This window comes from Aspergillus luchuensis, chromosome 3 (assembly GCF_016861625.1).
Source record: "Aspergillus luchuensis IFO 4308 DNA, chromosome 3, nearly complete sequence".
Lineage (NCBI taxonomy): Eukaryota > Fungi > Ascomycota > Eurotiomycetes > Eurotiales > Aspergillaceae > Aspergillus > Aspergillus luchuensis.
In genome coordinates, this window is record NC_054851.1 from 3917028 (window position 1) to 3940088 (window position 23061).

The window sequence follows — 23061 nt, forward strand, 5'->3', positions numbered from 1 at the left end:
GCGCACCCTTGGGACATGAAGCTGGTGATTCTTGAGTACCAGTTCAGGTTCGAACTCCCAGAGTAACTCATCCGTCTGACCCCGTCTAGCTAGGTTGGACTGAAGCCTGAGCTGGGAAACTGTCGTTGCAATTATTGAACAATCAATCATATCCACTGCTTCAATGTCTAGGGTCTGTAATAAGGTCCCCGGGACCTCATAAAATAGTGACCTGAAGAGACCAAGTGTGGTACCGGCATGAGGATTGTTCGAACAACGTTCTTTGAGCAGCCACAGAACACTCAATGCGGACGCCAGAACCAGCTTAAGGTTCAGAAAGACAGACTCCTTCATGTCTTCAAACAAACTTGTGTCACACTCTGTCAGACTTAGGACGTGGAAGTTCTCGGGGAGTGGCGGTAAATCCGCTGTCAGGTCGACTTTGATAATATCCGTAAACTGTGGCCTCAGGCTAAGACAGAGCTGGTCCCTGAATGGCGATACAAAGGGGCTACTACCACCTACAACCAGTAGTGGATCCTTGTCTATCACCGTGTTGGACTTTGAGCTAAGGGGCCTGCTCAACCGACTTATGAGATCATTTTGAGCCCGAGAAAGAATGATGGATCCGGGCACGCCCACAGGGTCCCGCATTGGGGAATTGGTCTCGATACCAGTGAAGCCTGTCTCTCGAAGGATAGTATCCCATTCACCCAACGTAATGCTCGGGCCCCCGTAGCGACCATCATTCTCGCCGATCCACCACCCTGGGAGACCGCCCATGACAAGACCGTGGCGCATCACGTCGTTACGAATGATCTCAACCATTACAAGGTAACCACCAGGCCGCAGGAGCTTTCTAGTATGTTCAAGGGCGGTTTTCAACGACTCAGTTGCATGTAAGACATTGGAGGCAACGACAACGTCGTAGCTCTGGGGTTTGAAGTCCTGTGCCGCGGGGTCCTTTGTAATGTCTAATGTCTTAAAGATCATTTTGCTGACGTGCGGGTGGAAGTTGTCTGCAGCATGAGCGAAAAAGGCACTGGAGATATCTGTGTATGTATAGGAAGCATACGAGTTCCCGATCTTGTCCAGGATGGCCTTGGTAGCACCCCCAGTTCCGGCGCCAACTTCGAGGAAGTTCATCCGGGGAGACTTCAGGCAAAGTTGGTCTATCACTCCGGCAATTAAGAAGTTTAGCAACTGGAACCCAATGGCGTCCACGTAATACTGCTCAAGATAATTGTCTTTGGTCATGTATTGCAGGATGCTGGTCTCTCCTTTAAGCACTGAAGGCTGAAGAAGATGTTCCCCAACTGCCTTGGTCAGGTTGAAATCGGCATCTGTTGGGGGATAACTGTTCATCATATTAAAGATAACCTCACGGGTATCATTCACCCAGGATCGTGGGGCAAAGGGATGTCTCCCATCATTAACAATTTGAAACAGCCTCTCAGCATTTTTGAGCAAAGCCTGTCGATACCATGGGAGGGTCTCACGTTCTTCAGGGCTGATCGACAGATGGAATGTCTTCAGGTAGTAGAACGCCGCGCGCTCAGCGTCGAGGGCTTTCCTACTCTCCTCGGGAGTCGCTTGTCTGTCCCCAAATATAACATCGGCGTTTGGTTTATCAAGGCACAGGAACGATTCCTGAAAGAGACATCGGTCGTCTTCTACAGTTGCACCGGCAAACGGGGAGAATGTGAGCCCCTCAACCTCGATGATCTTCTCCTTGAAGCCTTCCGAGAAGACCTCCACATCACCAGTAACATGCGTATCCCGAGGATCAGTAATGGTACAGTCAATTTCGACATTGTCTGTCATGTTCCTGCCGCAATATTCTGGAATGATCGAGATTCGACGGCAGAAGGTCGGCGCCACAATCGCCCAAAGACGGCCATCTCCAGGGGCACTATGAGCGGCATTTAGGCCCTGCAAAGCACTATCAAGCATACCGGGATGGAAAAGTAGAGGTGTTTCGGAATCATGAAAGCCTTCGCACCGGATTGTTCCAGTTGCAAATCCTGCTTTGCGGGATACATTGGTGAGTGCACGGAAGGGACCCTCATATCCGAACCCGAAATCATCTCTTAGGATCTTGTAGAAGGTTTCCACATCTACTGAGGTGAGCTTTCCAAGTGGGGGAGATCTAGGTGAGAAGTGAGATTTTGAATCCTCACCCTCCCCAAGCAGGAGTCGAACGCGACCGCAGCAATTGAGTGCAAGATTCGCGGCGTCTTTGCTTATGGTTGAGTAGGCCGCATAGTCGGCAGTAATTATTGACGAGTCTGTGTTAAGGGTAGACACATTGGTCATTGACGTGAGGAGCTCAGTGCCCGTTGAGTCGTGAATCGCGATGGCCTTGCGAATTTCGAGGTCGAAAAGGTCAATTGATTGTACTGGTCTCCCTTGTGCCAATTGTAATGCTGCTTCCATGGCGAGACAAATATAAGCTGTTGCAGGAAAGACAACCTGACCTTGTAGTGAGTGTCCTGACAGCCACTGGAGCTCATTCATCTTCAAGATATTGCGCCACCGCCATTCCTCCGTTACACCATCGGCCGTTTGGATACCTAGTAAGTCATGAAAAGGCACTGGATGGCTGTGGAAGGTTTTAATGAGTCTCGATCCGGCGAAGTATCCCCTGTCATGAGTCCATTGCTAAGTGGGGAGACCGCGGATCATCTCAGTTGGCGTATCCGGGAAATTGGTCTGCTGGAAAGCTCCAAGCTTCACAACGGTCGGGCCAAACAGACCCCAAAGAAACCCAAGTGCCTCAGAAAATGCCACTGCACTAGACTTTCCCCTGCTCAGTGTGCCTGTATATGGGATTTCCTGGTTCACTGCCGCAAAAATGGAGTCCTTTACAGGAACCTGCAGAGCGGGATGTGGTCCAACCTCTACGCCACAATTGATGGCATGCTCCACAGCCTCATGGCTCAAGCTAGCTCCCACAGCCGGATAGAAAAGTACGGGCTGGACCATGTTATCAACCCAGTATTGGCCGTCCAGACCTTCCAAAGAACTGATAACCTGATCCTTCCGAACACTACTGAACCACAGTGGTGCACTCAGCTCAGGTTGTTGGACTTGTATATTGCAGTCTTTCAATGCGGCAAGGTACGGAGCAGCGCACCTGAGCATGTGAGCCGAGTGGTACGCGGTATCGACCTTCAGGACTCGGGCGAATTTCTCTTCCTCTTCAAGCACCGCCCGTGCCTGGGTAATGGCGTCAAGATCCCCCGAGAGAGTCACGCTGGTAGGGGAATTATGGGCAGCGACGCATAACCTTCCGTTGAAGTCATCAAGCTGGCAAAGCTCCCTGGCATCTTCGTAAGTTGTCCCAGCTGCCAGCATTGCACCCTTTTCTCCCATAGGCCCGGCTGCCATTTTAGCATAGAATCCCCGGTAGTATGCGACACGAATGGCATCCCATGCGGTAATAAAGCCCGCCGCATACGCAGCAGCTATTTCTCCTGATGAATGTCCAACAACGGCCCGAAACTTGATTCCTGCAGCTTGCAAAAGATCAACCATGATGATCTGGACCGCAGTGCAGAGAGGTTGAGAAAGAGAGGCTTCACCAATAGACATAGTACCGTCGGTCAGTACGTCTAGTATAGTCCAGGATGGGCGGTGATAGGAAGGTAAGCTTGAGAGGGAGAGATCGAGTTTTTCGACGGTTATACGGGCGAGTGGGATCGATGATATAAGCTGGGATCCCATTCCTTGCCACTGAGCTCCCTGGCCAGTGAAAACGCCGAGCAATGAAGCAGTTCCAGGCAGATTTAAAATCGAGGGTATATTGGTGTCTTCTTTCGAAGAAGCTTCCAATGTGGCTTTGATTTTTCCACGGAGATCATCAACAGAAGCAGCAGATAATGCGAGTCTGCGCGGGAGGGCAGATCGTTTACTGGCCATGTGGTATGCCAGCTGACAGATGTTGACTTCTGTATTATCTTCCAGGTATGCCAATGTAGCGTGGAGGAGATCTTTCAAGGACAGATCGGATGCTGCAGAGAACACGGTGGGGATACAGCATGGCGTTGGCAAGGCCCCCTCTGGTGATGGGGCAGGGTCAGTAAAGGGCGGACCACAGTATGTTTCTAAAATACAATGCGCGTTGGTTCCTCCGAAGCCGAAGCTGTTGACGCTGTTCATGGTTAATTAGCATCTTGGTTTACCCTTCAGCATTTATCCAGGGCTAACTAACCTAGCCCTTCGGGGTAGGCCATACGGCAGTTTAGGCCAGGGGTGTCTGGCTGTCGGAACATGAAGGTGGCTTGTGAAAGGTTCAAGGTCTGGGTTTAGTTTGTTGAACAGTAGATTAGGGGGAATCGTTGCGTGGCGAAGAGCGAGGCAAGCCTTCATGAGCCCTGCCAAGCCTGCTGTGCCCTCAGTGTGGCCGACCACCGTCTTGATAGACCCGACGAAAAGTTCACCCTTTGTATCACTTTCGGGGAAGAAAGCCCGCATCAGAGCTTCTGCCTCTTGGGGATCTCTTGGAAAGGTGCGTTAGCGACTCTAGTGACAGGTTAATACAGAGCTATGTGGTTCAACCTACCCAGCTTTAGTTCCTGTGCCATGTGCTTCAAAGTACTGACACCGATCTTCCTCCTTCGTCGGGTCTAGCCCAGCGCGAGCATAAGTATCTCTAATGAGGGCCGCCTGTGCCGTAGCACTGGGCATCGTCAAACCCTTCGTTCTCCCGTCGTGGTTCACACCAACTTCTCGAATGACGGCTTCTATTTGGTCGCCGTCTGCAATTGCATCACGTAGGGTTTTAAGAACAACGCAAGCAACGCCTTCGCCTCGGGCGTAACCATCTGCGTCTACATCCCACATGTGACACCTGGAGGTCGGCGACAACATACTCAGCTTGCTCAGCGTAATGAACGTAAATGCCGACAAACACAGGTTAGTTCCGCACGCTAATGCAACGCGGCTGGTACCGTTCCGAAGGGCCTGGACTGCTTCATTCACGGCAACAAGGCTTGATGAGCAGGCGGTGTCTATTGTCATAGATGGGCCATGCCAATTGAAGAAGTAAGAGAGTCGGCTGGAGGCATTACTGGCCGCAGTTCCAGACGCAGCATATGTCGGGACCGCATTCACATCCTGTCCATTGAGCGCAAAGTAATCCTGGGACATGAGGCCAACAAAGACCCCTGTGTTCGAGTTTGACAGTTGGGCGATTGTATGACCTGAGGATTCGAGGGCCTCATAAGCCACTTCGAGAAGGAGGCGTTGCTGCGGGTCAATCGCCTCGGCTTCACCAGGGGGTATAGAGAAAAACTTTGCGTCAAACTCGCGCACGTCTTCTGTGAGCAGATAGGCCTGGCGGATGTTGGTGGTCCCGTGGTGACTGCCGGTTGGGTGGTAGAAGCGGTTGAGGTTGAATCGAGTATTGGGGATGTCGCGGGCAACGTCGCGCGGGTTGGACAGGAGGTTCCAGAGCTTGGAAGGAGTGCTGGCTTCGCCTGGGAAGCGGCATCCCATTCCTACAATTGCAATGGGTTCATTCCTACTTCGACTCATTGTGTGAGGAAGAACGTATCTGAGCTGGGTGAGGGAGTGGAGATGGGTTGAAAATAAAGACTTATGTTCACGGAGATTGGAGTTGAACCCTGCGTTCTTGTTGAGAAGTCCTTTTCCATGATCACCTTGCTATATATACGAAATCACAGCGTCTCATGTGTCAGCCAAATGTGTTGGAGTCCTGCGATCTCTAGCTCAATGTACACCGTGCCCGGGCATAAGGGGCGGAATTGTGGTCAACGCCGGCTACAGCCCGTGAGGCCGGAGGAGAGCCCCGGATGGTGCATGGAAGGACCGGCAACTTAACCTGGCCTTCAAAACTCTCCGGTTCAAACCAAATGGCCTAATCCCTGCTTGGCTATGATGGTCGCAAGGTGTTTCCGACCTAAAGTCTGTCTCAACTGCAGGCATCATGTTGCATCTAACACGAGGTAGCCATTTCACTTATTAAGTCTTCACACGTTCCGCATGACAGACTAGTCATTCCTGCCTTGTTCTGGTTGCCGATCAACCCTCCTCTTTACACTTTCAGTGCCTTGTCATAACATGTCTGGGCTACCGTCCAATCAAACAGCTATTGTGGCTCTCGACGATGGCACACTCGCCCTACGCGACGGAATTCCCATCCCGTCCCTGGAAGATGATATGATACTAGTTAAGAATGCATTTGTTGCCCTGAATCCAATCGACACGAAAATGGTCGGCAAGCTTGCAAGCCCCGGCGCAATTGCTGGAATGGATTTCGCAGGTGAAGTCATTCGCATCGGTTCCAATGTCCGAACATCCGCGTCCATCAAACCAGGAGACCAGGTCTGCGGTGCAGTGCCGGGGATGCACTGTCTCACTCCATCGGTAGGCGCCTTTGCTCAGTATGTTGGTGCGACAGACCTTACTGTTCTCAAAGTCCCGAATCATATGTCGCTTGAACAAGCGGCAACTCTTGGCAGTGGCGTTGGGACTGTAGGGCTTGCCTTGTTCAAGTCGCTTAATGTTCCTGGTTGGCCTGGCCTTCCAGCTGAGAAACCGGTGGATGTATTAGTTTATGGTGGGAGTACAGCAACAGGGACTCTGGCCATACAGTTCCTCAAGTTGTACGTGCCAAGCCATTCTCTTTCATGAATCTACTTCCCGACAGACTGACTCAAAACCACAGATCAGGAATGAATGTAATCACGACCTGCTCACCCAGAAACTATGATCTGGTGAGATCCTTTGGTGCCGCCGCATATTTCGACTACCACCAGGAGACATGCGTAGATGAAATCCGCAAGTACACTCGGAACTCACTCAAATTTGTCCTTGACTGCATTTCAGAGCCAGAAACGATGCAATTCTGCTATAAATGCCTCGGGCGGTCCGGCGGCAAATACACCGCATTGGAACCCTACCCTGAATTCTTGCATACACGGCCAAAGACAGTTGAGCCAGACTGGGTACTTGGACCGATGGTGATGGGGAAAAGGCTCGGTTGGCCAGAGCCTTTCGGTGGAGAGGGTATTGAAGAGTATAGGGAGTTTGGCTTCAAATGGTTCAAACAAGTGCAAGAATTGCTGGATGAAGGAAAGTTGAAGACGCATCCGTATAGGATAGTTGGAAACAGCCTCGCTGAGACATTGGGGGGTCTCCGACTTCTCGAGGAAAAGCAAGTATCCGGTCAGAAGCTTGTGTGTCGGGTTTGATCGAAATCGGCTTCCTTTGTATCACTTTAGAATATTAGGTTACAACACGTGGAAAGTTAAACGAGGCGTGGGGTGGAACGGTATAAACGTTCTGCCTGTTAGTTCCGTTCTCTGCACGATCTAGTTTGTCGAGGGGCCTCCTTCGTTCTACGGACAATCAATCATCTTCATCGTCCTATTGAATCCAACGTGAACCTTGGCCAAAGGCAAGGAAAATAGGTCGGTGACATCCAGGTGGAACAAAATGGCGTATCTCGCGACTTGCCCGTGTCTTCCTAGCGAACTAATGGGTGAAGACATACATTCGAATACAATAGAATTGAAAACGTCGTAGCCCATTGATGGTCAATTCATCGTACTTCCACGCGGTGATATTCTATACGGACGCAATGAGCTTATCACTGGGCAGTGTTGATGTTGCTCTCCGTTATCTACGGGCAATCTGTCGATCAGGCTAGAGCAGTCTCATTGGTGCCGACCTAGTTATGTTAGTAATTGCTATCCGCCTTCCCAACCGACCGGTTTCTTCTTTTATCTACGAAGAAGTCGCCGGTCGTCATACGCTCAACTCCGGTGGGGCTAGCACGCTGCCAGTATCTCAAAGTCGGAACATCGCTTTTAACCGGACTCTCTGATGGGGTGCCAATACCTTTGCTTCAGAAAACCGAGTGAAAGAGCTGGCACGGTTAACATTCAACCAGTCACTCTTATATTCGATGGCCAAGATGATCTCTTTCCTCGAGTTCTGGCTATGTACGCTTTCCCTAACCTCTGGTGGGATTGTCCACCAAGTCTTCACAGGGGGGCAGCATATAGCGCTGCTCTTCCAAATGCTGGGAGGGCATATCGTTACAATCATTGGCTTTGCTATCTATTGGATGGTGCTCTACCCCCAATATTTCACCCCCTTCAGCGACATCCCTACTCCTTCAGTACGTATATCAAATCTCTGCAGGACATATTTGAAAAAACCATGTCAGCTCACAAGCACCAGAATCGAAGCATCCTTACTGGAAATTACCCCGTTCTCTTCCCCGACAATGCTTGGATCCCTCTCAGAAAACTCGCAGAAACTACCCCCAATGACGGTCTCCTCCGAATCTATTCGGCATTGAGCGGCGAGGCTCTCCTGGTAACAAGCCCACCAGCCATCAGAGACATGCTCACAGTAAATGCCTTTGACTTTGCGCACCAGGACTTAGTGAAAATCGCCATCAAGCGATTCACTGGTAGCAATCTGGGTTTCCTCAGCAATGACGACTTCAAGGTATGTGTAAATAGCCACTGTTTGCCTTGCTCCCTCCCAGACCGTGGTTGACAAGAGAGGATAACAAAGCTCCACCGGAAGAACATGATGCCGGCATTCGCGGTACCGCACGTCCGTGAGCTCACCAGCATCTTCTGGAACAAAGCTCAAGAAATGGTACACTGCATGTCAACCGAGCTGCGCGCAGATCCTTCAGCCCCGATCAATTTCCGTGAATATGTGTCTCGGGCAACACTCGACAATATCGGTCTGGCGGGCATGGGCCACGATTTTCAGACCCTCAAGCAGCCTGATAATGACCTTCGCAACCACTACAGGAAGCTGATCCTCGATCCGACGCGCGTATTTAGCTGGGTGGGACTGCTGAGTCGTTACTTTGACATGAGGCTTCTGATGAGGGTGCCGCTGAAAAAATTGATTGAGATCTCACAATCAGCGAACTACCTTCGTTCTGTTACTAGGAAGGTCATCCAGGAGAGAAGCGCGAAGCTGGTTGGCTCTAACGATGGAAGGACCAAGGATATCATCACAGTCGCTCTGGCAAGCGGTGTGTTCGAAGAACGCCATCTGGTTGACCATGTCATGACCTTCCTAACCGCCGGACACGAGTCCACAGCTACAGCCTTTGAATGGACGATGTACGAACTAGGACGCCGGCCCGAGATGCAGAGACGGTTACGAGAGGAGCTAAGAGCATCTATGAGCAGTGATAATCTGGCAGCTGCAGATTTCGGATCCCGGGTTCAAAATTTGTCCTATCTGAATGCATTCTGCAGTGAGGTGCTCCGCTGCTACCCGTTCTCTCCGATCATTGTGAAGGTTGCACAGCAAGATACTACAATTATGAACCATCCAATACCCAAGGGCACGGTGGTGCTGTATTCAGCTGAAGTCTCGAATCACGACAAGAAACTTTGGGGACCTGATGCGGATCAATTCAATCCGGAGCGGTGGATGGGCGAAGGGACAGCGAAGTCTGGTGGTTCTTCTAGTAATTATGCGATGCTTACGTTTGGGGCAGGGCCACGGAACTGCATTGGGGCTAACTTTGCCAGAGCCACGCTTGAGTGCCTTGTAGCAGCGGTGGTTACTACATTCGAGATCAACCTTGCGAATCCCCAAACAGCAGGGAAGTTGAAGTTCGGGCAGACCAAAAAGTCAGCGGAAGGGGTTTACGGAAAGCTTACGTGGGTGAGACCGGTGGAAGCTTAACTACTCGGATATCGTTACAGTATGTAGCTAGCTACAGCAGCCTCTGAAGTGTGAAATCAACCACCCTGCTAGGGTGACTGTTCCATTGTGAATTGTCGCCGTCTATGTAGAAAGTCACCGGTTAGCGACAAAGGAAATATATTACGTACAGCATAAGTAGGAGCAAACTATTCCAAATGTTCTGCAACATCCAAATGTGCGATGATTCTATCTGTTCAATAAAATGAACCTGTGGAAACTTTCAGTTGGCATCTTCGCCGCCGTCAAGTCTGTCTGGACACGCGGCAGCCCATTTGCCGCGCTCACGGCCCTATGGCCAACGAACGAGGAGAGCAAATTCATCATTCAATCCGAAGGCATTCGGCTTGCTTTTACAAATCACGGTGCAGCTGTTACGAACCTTTGGCTGAACAATACGTATGGCGAAGAAATCGACGTGGTATTGGGCTTGGACGATGCGAGGGACTATCCGGCGCTGCAGTCAAATCCATTCTTGAATGGGGTTATTGGTATGTTGTCGAAGTCAATCTTTCACCTGGCTCTTCTAATTATTCTTCCTCGTTTTTCGAATTTCAATACTAATTGGGCTGCATTTACCAATATAAGGTCGGTATTCCGGCTTCCTAAGCAACTCCAGCTACCCAGTCGATGGAACAATCTACCCCGTAATGCCAAATGCACACAACAACACCTCGCTTTTCAACGGCGGAGATAAAGGCTGGGGCCGCCAGACCTGGGATATTGCAGTGCATATCAACAACAGCATCACATTCGTGTTGTTCGACAACAGATGGAACGGATTTCCTGGGATCTTTGCCTCGTGCGTGACACATACGGTTACGCCATACGAGTGGCGTATTGCCTTTGGGGTTACGCCTCTGCTGAAAGCGGGTCCGATCAACTTGAGTCAGCAAGTCTTCTTCAACCTTGACGGGTTTAGGACAATCAATGCCAGTATCAATGAGACCGATCATGGCATGGTTCTCGATCATCGGCTGAGGCTTCCCGTTGCTGGAATGCGTTTTGATGTGGATGAGCGAGGGATCCCAACAGGGGATTTGAAGAGTAATAGGGAAGGAACAGAACACGACTTTTGGTCTGCGGAAAAGTCTATCGGCGAGGGGATAAAAAATGGCCTTGCCGGATTAGACGTCACTTATGCTCTTTCCCACAAGCCGTCTGGCGACAAAGAGGATGAGCCTGTGGCTATACTCTCCTCGAACATTTCGGGTGTCACCATGGAGCTCTATACTGACCAAGATGCTCTTCATGTTATCACATGGAATCAAGATAGATTTGGTATTCATAATGTTCTTCCTACGCTCATCTGGAGTGACTATTAATATCGTCTACAGGTAGCCTTCAGTTGAAGAAAGGTCAGGGGGCAGGCAATGTTCCTCGGCACGCGGCCATATCTTTAGAGATGCAAGACTGGCCAGACGCAGTCCATCATCCGGAATGGAGGAACCGGAAGACCATTTGGGGGATGGATGGACTGTATACCCGGTTTGCAACATATAAGTTCTCGGTAGCGGGGAAAGGAAACCGAGAAGAGACATAGATATCCTTGTGACAATGTTTGCTACAAAGCTATGGATTATAATAGAAGACAAACGAGAAAGTTCATTGCTGAGAATCAAACACACTACTAAACAGACACCATCGCAGGCGCGATATCACCCGTAATCTCAACACCAGCTGACACCGAGTTGTACTCATCATTACAGTCCCGATCCCAATATTCCACCATAACCCTAGCAATACTCTGCACATCACCGGTCTTCACCGGAATCTCATGCCCCCCTTTAAACCTGATGACAGTCGCAAGTGTCTGATTAAAATACTGTTTCGACAACCTCGTCCCCTTCGCCGACCAAGGATCGCCACTCCCCTGAACATGGACAGACATGATATCCAGCGGTCGCGATACCCGTATCTCAGCAGCACTCAACGGCAAAGAAGGACAAACCCCACAGATCATGATCGCAAACTTGATATACTTCCCCAGCTCAGAGTCAAGACAGACCGCAGTAGCAACCCGTGTCCCCTGGCTGAACCCCATAACGCCGACTACCCCAGGCCCAGGCCCACTGGTTCCATTCTCATGATCAATGACACCCTTCAAAAAGTCCCGCACAATCCGGCGTTCCCGCTCAACGTCCTCGGCTGTGACGTCAAACAACCCAATCGTATTTCCGTCCTGATGCCATCGTCGGTAAGGTTTCATGTGCGCGTAGTAGGGTTGCACGCCGACTCCAGCTTGAGGAGTTGTGATGGGCGAATTGAGGAAGAGAAAGCGGAAGTGGGGGGATAAGACTTGGGTGAGCTTCTGAGCTTGAGTCCGAAAGATCTCGCCGCTGCTGCCATGGCCGTGGAGGCAGATTATGGCCGGTTTCGTGTCTGCATTCATTTGTGGTAGGTCTATGTAAAGCTAGGTTGTTGGTGGTGATGGTAGTAGCTTAGATAGATTGGATACCTGGTTCTGCCGATGCTGGCCTCTGGGATAGCCCCTTGGCCTCTGAATTATCTAGGCGATCGGTGTCAAAAAGGTGTTATTTCAGAAGGCGCCGTGTCTTCTGTCATCACTTCAAACACCGGACGGAATATCTCAGACTATGTAGCCGGGCCTATCGACTAATGCCCGGCTCCACCCCCAGAAACATACCGGACCGGCGACATTTGCTGATAACTGCGAGACTGCCTACCCTTTGAGTGAGGGGCCATACTCTTCGGCCTTCCTGGGAATCCATATGATACCATAGACCGTAGGTGGCACTTCAGGATTTATTGTAATGTATCAAGTCAAGTATGAAGGTAATCCCAAGTAAAATCCCGAAGCAAGCCTTCGTGAATCATGAAGTTCTATATACAGGATGGTTAACATGCTCTATGCCAGTTCTTATTCTATGGATTGGCCATAACCTGCGCCAATTTCTCGAGTAGTGATGCCTCCTTCTCGGAAATCATGTTCACCGCAGCTTGTATTGAACTATTTCCTGCTGAGGAAGACGGCCGCAAACCACTGTGTGGTGTTGCTACGCGCGGTGGTCCGTTCTGTTGCTGGTATCCTGGCATCAGAAGACTTATTGCATCACGCAGCTCACGGACCATGCTAGAAATCATATAAGCTCCAACAGATGTACTCATGGCAGACTGGGCGGGAAGGTTAAAAGAACCCATGCTAATGGGGCCCAAGTTCCCGGTCTGATTCATAAGACTATCCACGGCGAGGTCCAGCACCTGCAGGACGCAGGCATAAGATGTTGCAATTTGTAGGACAGTAATGTAGTTCACCCCTAGCGGGTCGAATAGTCTGCCTTCTTTTGGAGTCGATTCACAGATGCCACGGCAGCCATCGGGTTCTTCAGGATTCACACCGGTCGGGGCACATGATGTGCCGGTTCCAGTCCCACCATTGCTTGTGGTTTGGAGATCAGGTTCTGGACAACGGGCTGCGGAGACTGGAAGGAGCTCTAGTAAATCTTTACAGGCAACGAGGACTTCGTCAAGGGCCGGCTGGTTCTCCGCGTGAGGACCGCTGGCGCATGCTAATAAGTTGCTCAGGTGAGACTGCAACCGTAGGAGCTCCTGAGCACCGGCCGTCTTGACAAAAGGGACCGTCTCTTGCTCGGAGTCGCCCAGGCCAGAGTCAGATAAAACGGAAGTTCCTTTGGACACGTGTCGCATGCTCTCCATTTGCTGACATCTCTGGTGAGGGTATCCATGCTGTGGGTCATCTTGGGCGACATGCGCAAAGTCCGGGGAGTAGAGCCTCATATCCCAGTGCAGGTTGTCACCAGGAATTGCTGGACACAGTATTTAGTCCTCCATTCTAGTGCATGCAAAATGCGTGGGGGGTCATGGGCCTACCTTCTTGGAGGAGAAGGGGATCTAGAAACCCTACCACTGGCTCAACACTGTCGGGGTTGCCAGAACTGGCACCCCCAGATCTATTGTGTGCAGGTGCAGCTGCAGACGCCGGATCAACACGAGCAACAGGAATCTGCATTGCAGTAGTACCACGTGGAGTCTCGGCTTGGACAGCCCGTCGTTTGGCGTGTCTCGCATTGCTATTGCCATCGGAAGAGGCTCCCTTGTGGTTCTCAGACACTGGGCGTGGCAGTCGTGGGCGACCCATGCGCGCCGTGGTGTTGTATACGCAATCTATGTCGAGTCTCTCACACCGGTCGCACCGAGCTTCGGGCCCACAGGTGCGAGTGCATCGGTTCTTCAGTTCGTGGCAGCGGTCGCACGCCGCACGGAGCTTGCGTTCACTGTTCATTGTCTTGTGGTTACAATGAGATCATCAACCTGATCATGAATCAAGTGCGTGGACAAATCGTATTATAGTTTCTTGAATGGCCGACAATGCGACCAAAAGATATCATTGGGGACTTGGTAGACTTTCAGAGTTCAGTCAAATAGGTACGTTAATGCCACAGGTCTCTCTAATCCATGTTCATTGTAGGGACTAACTGGTACAGCCTTCTGAATTAACGCATGGCCATCACATTCGCTTAGACTGGGCTTGTGTTGGGAGAATGTCCCCTGTCATCCCTCTAACAGGGGTTCGAATCCGTGGTGTTAGGAGTCCTCCAGTAGGACTAACTAGCTGTTCACTCGGTACTCCTAAGCTGATCTAGATTCTCGGCCGGTTGCCGCTCAATTGCACACTTCACTTCGGATGCTGGTAGATGTCAAGCCAACCACTAGTACGGAAGTATAGGACCAGTCGATCTTGAAAACGGCGCAAAGGCCCGGGCCTTGCCGGTTCGACCATCCCCCTCATCCTTATCTCGTAGTTCAAGTTGATTTCCACTAGTTATGTAGTGATTGGAGCGCCAACTAACAAATATCAATTTAGTCTTTCTCAAGCACTCGGGGCCCCACATGGTACAAGCGGGCGAACAAACTCTGTAACTCGGGCTTATTTCAACAAGGACCATCATGCCACTTATTCTATCAAGTCCCAGGAGGCAACCGAGTGGTGATCTACTACTATTACAGGAACTTGGCCACTTTTGTTCTGTATGTCTTGGGAGGTAACTTGGCACACGGCCCTGAACAGTATTTTCCGGGAACTTGATTTGATACGTGCATTTGTCTTGTGCCCTCTTTTTGACTGTTCTTACCCGCTTTCGTCTCACCTCAGCAGTTTGCGTGGTAGCCTGAGATGTGATTACAGATATGAACGCCGAATTGAGTTTGGTGGTGGTCCTCGAAGCGGGTCTGGCGGCAGTAGCCAAAGCACATCATATCCTACTAGACTGAAAGGGCCATAGAGAATAAAATCTGTCGTAGATTTCTCCTGTTTGCTGGTGCTAGGTCGAGAGTCTAATCCCACACGGGCAATTCGTACCATGCGGTAGACCACAATCAAGTGGGGGCCAGAAAACCATTGCCTAACCGCCCTATCCAGTCTATATTAAGTGCATGCTACTGATTGCTGCCCCAACGACTCACCTAATTTGACCAGTAGGAAATCCAATTGAGGCTACCGCCCACGGTGGCTTTGCAATAGTATCATCATCTACTGTCTACGGTAAACAAGGGCACCTAGGTAGTCCTTCGGGGAAGTTCCGGCCAATCTGTTGAATTATTGCGGTTCGCAGATCGTTGGATCTCTTTTACCCCGCTTCGGGTGAGATGGCCCTAACTTCCCATCTGTCGGAAGACACAAAGCCGTGGAAATTAACAGATATCTACTGCGTAAAGAATGCCAATCTACCGAGTCCGCTCCGTACGTCACTCTCTTGGTTCTAAGAAATCGAGTTGAGGGCCCCCTGCAAGCACTCATAGCTCCGGGTGAACTCTTCCATCTCAGCCCTCTTGCGGCTTTGTGAGGGCTGTGCGTAATACAAAATACACCCGTCACCGTCCCCATCATCGCCAGATTGAAACAAGGATCGACGCTTGATCGTCCAAAGGGGTTGGTCCAGTGGAGCCGCTTGGCAATGCCATTGTCCCCGTTGTTTCATTGTCCCAGCTGCACATGGCCTTACCGGCGCAGTGAGAAGCCAACGGGTAATGTCTTAAGACTGTCGTCTAGGCTTTTTTCTTTTTTTTTCTTGGTGTTGCCGTCTGCAGCACCATGCCGGTGTCCTCAAATGCGGCCCACCACACGGAGACTTTTCCAAATGTCTCCTACTCACCACTGCCGGGATGCAAAAGTCGCCAGCGGCGACGTGAACTTCTGAACACGGCGATATAATATATCACCTGACATGCATGCAGAGAGCCACCTTGGTAATTCTTCAATGAATTGGACGCTTAATCTGTCATAATGCCCATTTCCCAAATCTTTGGAGCATGGACTAGGCCGTCGCATCTACCCAGAATCACATAGTGTGTCCCATCACTCAAAATGACAGTGACAAGTTGGTTATCCGTCCAGCGATTCCGTCCCCCCGGGGATGCAATAATAGAACCCACTAACATGACAGCCGCGTGTTTTTTCTGTTGACAGCAACCCCCGATGACTGGAAAAAGAAAGCTTCCAGCTACAAATCCATGACCGGCGGCCTTAACGTGAAACCCATTACTGTGATGCTGGAATGCCTGAACTCGCGTTTCCCACTCGCCTCCGCATCCGGAATTTTAGATGATGGGTGCGGACCCGGTCCCATCATGACTCGGATTATCGAAGAGTTTGGAGATCATATTCCGGCCGAGTGTACCCTGATGTGCTCTGATTTTGCACCTGCGATGGTTGAGCAGGTTCACGCAGCGAAAGCACGCTATGTCGCAGACCAGTCAGAGTCAATTTGGGGCCGTGTGAGGACCGAGGTCCTAGATTGCATGGATTTAGCTACTGTTAGCGATGGAGAGATGAGTCATGTTGCAGCTGGTTGGGTATGTATCACCAGCCTTGACTACAAGAAAAACCTACTAATAGTTGTTGGACTTTGTATACTGATTAAAAACTAGTCTTTCTTCAACGCCAGGAATCCCCAAAAGGCACTCTCCGAGTCGCTACGCGTCCTTCAGCCCGGCGGTGTGTTAGCCGCCTCATCGTGGGCCGAAACCGATTGGCTTAAGATCCTGCGGACTATCACGAAGATTGACCCGGCGCGCAGCCCGCCATCCATTCCTGAGGATTGGGCGCACGCAGGCAACTTAGCTGCGCAATTTGAAGTTGCGGGATTCCGCGATGTCGAGGTTCATGAGGTCGCTGTTGATATACCCTTCCGGTCATATGCGTCATTTGTGGATGTGATGATGACCCAAGTGACTCAAATGATGACGGCCAGTCAGGACTTGGATGATGAGCAAAAGGCTTCGTTGAGGGTTCTGATGATAGAGGAGATGAGACGTTTATGTCCAACTGAGCCTGGCACTCTCAATGCCGTTTCTCTGGTTGCTGTTGGGGTGAAATAGCTGATTAGTTTGTTGCCTTTCATTTCTGAAGGTCTATTCGTCAGGTTGAGCTGTTGTAACTGTATACTAGTAGCCTCTAAGCAGACATAGACGACCTCAAAGATGGAAGAATATACACATATATATAGATATATAATAAAACAAATGAGAATGATAATAAACGAAATTAAAACTTGTGTAGAAGACGCCGTACAAGCATTTCTATGACTCTCCTCTCTCCTCTCTATATATTATTTCATACTCTGATACCATCAAGACATGGAAAATTCTCAATGGGACGTAGTATAATGGTTAAGTTACTGCCGTATGTTACATATATCCAGCCGCCAGCAAGTTCACGAGTTCACGTTCGCCGTGACATGGTCATATTCCAGGATCAGGCAATATGATTGAGGGCGTACCTTGAACATTCTGGGTAAATTGCTACTAATGGAACCAGCTATTATGGTTGAGTGATACATCCGCAATAGCAGGTGCAGCGAGTTTATATTAGATAGGTAACTGATTGATTGCCATGCGCTAAAATCGCCAACAGACTAACGGTCGCACCATCACAAGAAGTATTGATATAGGATGTACTCTGTAGTCTAGATAATGCTACATACTCGCCAGAGTGGTGTTCAGAATAATATGCTGATAACAATTTCCCCGACGACGGTAGGACATCTATAATCTTCCTAGACATTTGTCACCTACTACACAATTCCATAGCCCATCGCGTCTCCCTCCTTAATTTCTGGCCCGCCACGACGAGATTCCTGACTCTTTCTTTTGTACCCATCAGAACTGCGTTAATAGCTCTACTTATGTTCCGTATCGGCACCCTCCGCATCGGCTGTTCGTTTGTCGGTAATTCTCTCCCACTTTACGCCAAAAGCAAGGAAGAACGCCGTAGCTGTAGTACCGACAGCGACATACTATCGTGACCATATCTGTTAGTCTCACTGCTACTACAATAGCCGTAAGAGAAGGCCAACATACAAAAGTCGAAGTGATTGCGGTATTATACGCCTCCAGAACCAGGCGCAGAAGATCCGGAAAATGCTCCTCAACGGTATCACGCACATCTGCCATGCCGCCCGCAGACAAAAGCGCGATTTGCTCGGAATTCAGGCCAGCATGGTCTGCCAGCTCAGAGTACAGGACAGAGCGAAACACAATACCGCCGAGAGCCTGCATGATGGTGGCGCCCAGGTATTGGAAGAATAGGTTTAGGGATATCGCGACGGGCATGAGCTCCGGTTTATCGCGCACAGTGTGCTGAACAATGAGCGATGGCATTTGTTGCGCCATGCCGACACCAAGACCCTGGATGACTTGGAATCCAATCCAGTGGCTGGATGGGGTGTCGATTGCTGAGAAATGGGTGTAGAGGGCTGCGGCGGTGCACATGAAGAGAGGGCCGATGTGGAGCCACGGATTGTAGTAGTGGATTTTTCGTGCTGTAAAAATTTGTTATGTCAGCGTCTATGTAACTTTGCTGACATGTTTCTAGAAGGATACCTAAAAACCCGGCAAAGAGCGTGCCAACTATTTGGGAGAGCACAGAGGCCAAAATTCGAGTACCACTTTGCAATGGAGAGGCGCCTTCTACGACCTGGAACCATTCTGGGAGATAGTAGTTCAGGATGCCGACAGAGCCGAAGTGGCAGAAGGAGAACAAAACACTAAATGTGACTGTCCGTCTGGAGACGACATTTCCCGGTACCATGGCACCCTCGCCTTTATAACCCTCCCACGAGACAAAGATGATAAAAGCCACACCGGACCCCACGAACAGCCCGATCGTTGTCGCTGAGTTCCAAGCCTCCTTCGTACCACCCCACATCATAGCAAGAAGCAGCATGAAGACAGCCGGAACAAATATGGCACATCCAATGAGGTCCAGGTCCAGGATTCGCTGCGCAACTGTTTTATTGCGCTGTATCGACGGAGGTTTGAAGAGAAAAAGCATAGAGAGCAGCGTCAGAGCACCGGGGGGGAGGTTCACCCAAAAACACCACCGCCAGGTCGTGTCCTGTGTGAACGCGCCGCCAATAACAGGAGCTAGAATAAGCCCCATGGCGAAGCAGCTGCTGCATATGCCTAGCAACAATGGTTTTGATTTTTCAGGAGAAACAGTGAGCACAATGACGAAGCCGCCACTTGCGACGCCAGATGCTCCAATACCTGCAATTGCGCGACCGACGATGAAGGCGTTGCTATTAGGCGCGAAACCACAAACGAGGCTGCCGACCATGAATATAGAGAAGAAGGATATATAGATCCATCGAAGAGGAAACGATGAACTTAGCTTTCCTGCTAGCGGAGTCAAGGCACACGTCGTGAGCGAGTAGGCAGCCGGATACCAGGCTAATTGTGCCGTATCGTGAAAGTCAGATGTGATAGATGGGATGGCCTATCCGGAGGGTCAGATAATTTCAGGTTGAATCTTGTCGAAATGACACGAGGGATTGGTAGTAGTACAGTTGCGATGACGAAAATATCCAAGGACATGAGGAACGCGCCAAAGCATATGCCCACAAAAATGGCAAACAGCTTGAATCCGTGCATGGCGTGTGGATTCGCCTCCATTTCTGGGGCGTCAGGCTCAGCCTCTGTGCTTGGGCCATGCTGGTCGTGAACCTGAGCAGGGCTGTCGGCATCGTTCTCATCCTCCGGTTTAGTGGCTATCCTGGCCTCGTTCGGAGCAGGTGCAGCCATAATGGAATTCTCAATGTTGGTTCATGAAACGAGAGGGGCAAAATACTTTAGGTAATTAGGCAAATGAGTCAGTTTGGCGGACTTGGGTTCCGGCACGGAATGGTGTTGGACCGGCGACATTTCACTTTGGCCTTGGGTAATAAGTCGCCGGTTCGAACAATACACCCCTGCTTAGCCGCATCTCGGAACAAGCTAGTATTTTGAGGAAAGTACTATTTTGAAGCCGAAGTGGTTGTCGTGCAGCTCTCAATGGCATGGGTACAGCATATATGCTCATATCTTAATGAAGAGATAGCGGGAATTAAGTATTACGCTAAAATTCAAGTTTAGGCTATGAAGAAATCTCCATTCCCTCTTGAAGTACTCCGTTGCCGTTCAAACATGTCTCCCTTTGAGTTCTTTGATCTCCACAATTGAGGGCTCTCGGCCAATCAGTACTAGTGATGCGCCCCACCCCTAAGGCCAAACCATTGAGCAAACATTAGCAAATGGACCTGGACAACCTACTTATATTCTATCTTCCATAAGGTTATTGAAGCTACGGGAATCCGGCGGGAGTGGGTTGACTCATTTCCCTACCCGGAATGTACCACATGGAGGTCCCCGCCTATTAGGCTGTAAAACAGGGCTCTTACTACAACAATGGCGGCTTTAGCGTTAATGTAAGTTACCACTCTGTATAGTAGTAGAATTCATTGACCTGATATAGCCGGCCGCATACCACTCTGTATACTAGGACTGTCTTTTCTATATATATTGCACTAATATCACGACCTCTATCTATCAGATAAGATAGACTTTGTCATATTATAAACGAATTCTAGCATGCTGTTCACTAAGCCTTCACAAATATAAATAGCCACCCATTCCAAGTTCGTTTCCGGGTATACCGAAACTAAAACCCTCATATTACCACAACGAAAGCCAGCTACTCCTGCAAGAGCACGAAGAATACCTACATCATGCGTTCAATGATCCCTTTTCTGGCCGCCGGCATCTCTCTCCTCGTCAACACCGCCACAGCCCTCTATTGGATTCCTTTCCAAAAGGTAACGGCTTCTTTCTGATCTACTCGGCAGATAACGACCAAGATGCCATCGGCTGCCTTGCCAATAACGGCAAATGGACAACCGCGGAGGTCACTGCATGTGGTATCCCCCACTCTGATGGGGAGGGATACGTGGAAGGGTTTGACGGCTACCTCAGAATGAATGCGAACCGTGTCATTACGACTGCAAAGGATTAAGCTGATGCCTCGGATTGGGGTTCATTTGCCAATATTTAGGTGAGTTATCCCACATTCCTCCTTCTTTCCCCCAGGTATTGCCTGGACGTACATGTTCGAGATAAGTATCTTACTATTTCCCTCATCTCGAAGCCCCTCCCCCCAATGATTCTGGCTGATGGTGGTCAATACCTGGACTTCGGTGGTGGTGGACCCTTTTGGTATGCTGCGGCTGCTCCGTCGGGGGCGGACACGGTTAAACTGAATGCTGTGCTTATGGATAGGGATCAGGTTCAGAATGTTTACGCTGTCGCGGCTGGACTATAATAGGTATAAAGCATGCAGCTCGTCTAATGGTGCTGGTGAAGAATAACGAGTGGCTGCTAGGCAGGCCATTAAAAATTTGAGGCAAATGTAGGGTATACATATCATTGTGTACTTGCGATATATATGTTGGTCGGACAGGCAGTCGCGGGCAAGTTGCAAATCGTGGTGTATTGAATTCATGGTGTTTCGATAACTCACTCTTTGAAAGTATTGAGGTAATCGTATTACGCGAACATTAGGCGAGCCCTTGAAGCGGCAGACTGGACTGAGCCGGGCCGCGTTCAAGCCCTGAAAGTATTTCACTAGGCCTCAATGTCATGACATAGGTACCTGACTAAATCCCCCAACCTCTCAACCTTCTGCCACCCCTTGGCACTGTTCAACTTGTTGGTTGTGTCTGCAAAAAGACGATACACAGGAAGCTGTTTCGAATCTTCTGGCTCCTCTGACCCATGTGATCTGGCAATATTTCTCAATGCGATCTGCATGTTTTTGTGAATACGAAGGTTCTTTGCCAAGTGCCGAAATGGATTTTTCTCACTGGAGGCATTCTGTGCGGGCTCCTGAGCTTCTTGACACTGGTCTACCCAGCGAGCACAATGGAGGATAATAGATATTAACCCTGCAGCCAGCGCAGTGGCTATCGAAGACCCGTCATGATATACGGTTGGTTTCAAGGAGTGTGGTCTTCGTGCTTCCGGGACTTGAATCCCCGGGAGAAAATAGGAAATGGTTGTTCTGTTTTCAGTCATGGGGTCACGCTGCGCTTGAGAATCGCAGGAGCCGATGCGAAAGATATTGTGCTCCGCTGCACAGAAGGGTAGATTCTCCTTCCCAAGGAGTGCTATATCGTCTGCTGCAGAACACACCATGAGAATATTGTTTACCGCCGCCTCCCTTATGGCCCTTTCCAGTCGCTCGATCCCAGCCTCGTCAATTGACTTCTTCCCCAATGATCCAGAATCAACGGGTGAGCTGTGCAGTTGTGAAATTTGCTTGCGTATGGTCCACGACATGGATATCACATCGACATTGTGCTTGATGGCCGCCTCGACGGCGCGGGCAGCGCTGTCGGGTTGGATGGTCCGCGACGGCGATCCTGGATTCGCGTAGGAGATGCCATCCTCGATTCGAATGACCAAGAGATGTATCCACGGATTTATGCGGAGGATCATATTGGCCATTGCAGTTCCATGCCCGTTGGTCGACTTGTGCCATGGATGTTCGGTCTGCCCAGTGCGTGGATAGCAGCTAAAGCCTCGCACTTTTGTGTGTAGATAAACGTCGAAATCACCGTAATCTAGGCCATCGTCGATAAGGGCAACCTGAAGAGTTGACATGGTTAGGACAGGTTAAGTAGTAACATAAGCAAGCCAGGGATCCTACTTTAACTCGTGGTAAATCCGCTTCAACTTTCGGAGAAACTTTATGCACCTCCAGCATCGCATCACGAAAACCTTCCAGCCGATTTATCCAAAGATATTGCTTCTCGTTTGTAGAGTCGCCCTGGCTGGGAATATTACAGGTCTCTTCATCATTTCGTATGTCTATCACCCTTTCCTTGTGGAATTCGTTTTTCACCTGTACTCTATTCTCTGTTATGCTTTCTACCTTTTCTTTGAATATCTTTATCATGATGTCTGTTCGCTCTTTAGTCTCAGATCCCTATAGTGTGGAGATGTGGGAGTTAGTTCTTATACTCATATCGTAGGACAAAGTTTAGTACCTGATATGTATGCAGATAGACACAGGTT

General features: G+C 49.9%; 9 protein-coding genes across 9 annotated transcripts; 4 read left to right on the top strand and 5 right to left on the bottom strand.

The window, feature by feature from the left end:
- Nucleotides 1–2640: 2640 nt before the first annotated feature.
- Nucleotides 2641–5517, bottom strand: AKAW2_31313A (putative polyketide synthase; the record flags this gene model as incomplete). Its single annotated transcript, XM_041687925.1, has 3 exons — nt 2641–4132; nt 4193–4480; nt 4544–5517. 3 exons carry the CDS (start codon nt 5515–5517, stop codon nt 2641–2643), a joined length of 2754 nt encoding a protein of 917 aa, XP_041541760.1.
- Nucleotides 5518–6063: 546 nt separating this feature from the next.
- FSL5 (zinc-binding alcohol dehydrogenase family protein) lies at nt 6064–7196 on the top strand (the record flags this gene model as incomplete). Its single annotated transcript, XM_041687926.1, has 2 exons — nt 6064–6608; nt 6671–7196. The coding sequence occupies 2 exons, from the start codon at nt 6064–6066 to the stop codon at nt 7194–7196; spliced, it is 1071 nt and encodes a 356-aa protein (XP_041541761.1).
- Nucleotides 7197–8169: 973 nt separating this feature from the next.
- On the top strand, nt 8170–9675 carry AKAW2_31315S (cytochrome P450; the record flags this gene model as incomplete). The annotated part of the gene is made up of 2 exons (XM_041687927.1): nt 8170–8463; nt 8533–9675. 2 exons carry the CDS (start codon nt 8170–8172, stop codon nt 9673–9675), a joined length of 1437 nt encoding a protein of 478 aa, XP_041541762.1.
- A 223-nt stretch (nt 9676–9898) lies between these two features.
- AKAW2_31316S (putative aldose 1-epimerase family protein) lies at nt 9899–11236 on the top strand (the record flags this gene model as incomplete). Its single annotated transcript, XM_041687928.1, has 3 exons — nt 9899–10184; nt 10282–10974; nt 11031–11236. The coding sequence occupies 3 exons, from the start codon at nt 9899–9901 to the stop codon at nt 11234–11236; spliced, it is 1185 nt and encodes a 394-aa protein (XP_041541763.1).
- Nucleotides 11237–11323: 87 nt separating this feature from the next.
- AKAW2_31317A (putative oxidoreductase) lies at nt 11324–12085 on the bottom strand (the record flags this gene model as incomplete). The annotated part of the gene is made up of 1 exon (XM_041687929.1): nt 11324–12085. The coding sequence occupies one exon, from the start codon at nt 12083–12085 to the stop codon at nt 11324–11326; it is 762 nt and encodes a 253-aa protein (XP_041541764.1).
- A 494-nt stretch (nt 12086–12579) lies between these two features.
- AKAW2_31318A (Zn(II)2Cys6 transcription factor domain-containing protein) lies at nt 12580–13957 on the bottom strand (the record flags this gene model as incomplete). Its single annotated transcript, XM_041687930.1, has 2 exons — nt 12580–13481; nt 13546–13957. The coding sequence occupies 2 exons, from the start codon at nt 13955–13957 to the stop codon at nt 12580–12582; spliced, it is 1314 nt and encodes a 437-aa protein (XP_041541765.1).
- A 2082-nt stretch (nt 13958–16039) lies between these two features.
- On the top strand, nt 16040–17052 carry AKAW2_31319S (class I SAM-dependent methyltransferase; the record flags this gene model as incomplete). The annotated part of the gene is made up of 3 exons (XM_041687931.1): nt 16040–16052; nt 16142–16527; nt 16603–17052. 3 exons carry the CDS (start codon nt 16040–16042, stop codon nt 17050–17052), a joined length of 849 nt encoding a protein of 282 aa, XP_041541766.1.
- Nucleotides 17053–17852: 800 nt separating this feature from the next.
- AKAW2_31320A (MDR family MFS transporter) lies at nt 17853–19755 on the bottom strand (the record flags this gene model as incomplete). The annotated part of the gene is made up of 4 exons (XM_041687932.1): nt 17853–17969; nt 18034–18494; nt 18556–19450; nt 19519–19755. The coding sequence occupies 4 exons, from the start codon at nt 19753–19755 to the stop codon at nt 17853–17855; spliced, it is 1710 nt and encodes a 569-aa protein (XP_041541767.1).
- A 1854-nt stretch (nt 19756–21609) lies between these two features.
- Nucleotides 21610–22647, bottom strand: AKAW2_31321A (S8 family peptidase; the record flags this gene model as incomplete). The annotated part of the gene is made up of 1 exon (XM_041687933.1): nt 21610–22647. One exon carries the CDS (start codon nt 22645–22647, stop codon nt 21610–21612), a length of 1038 nt encoding a protein of 345 aa, XP_041541768.1.
- Nucleotides 22648–23061: the final 414 nt, after the last annotated feature.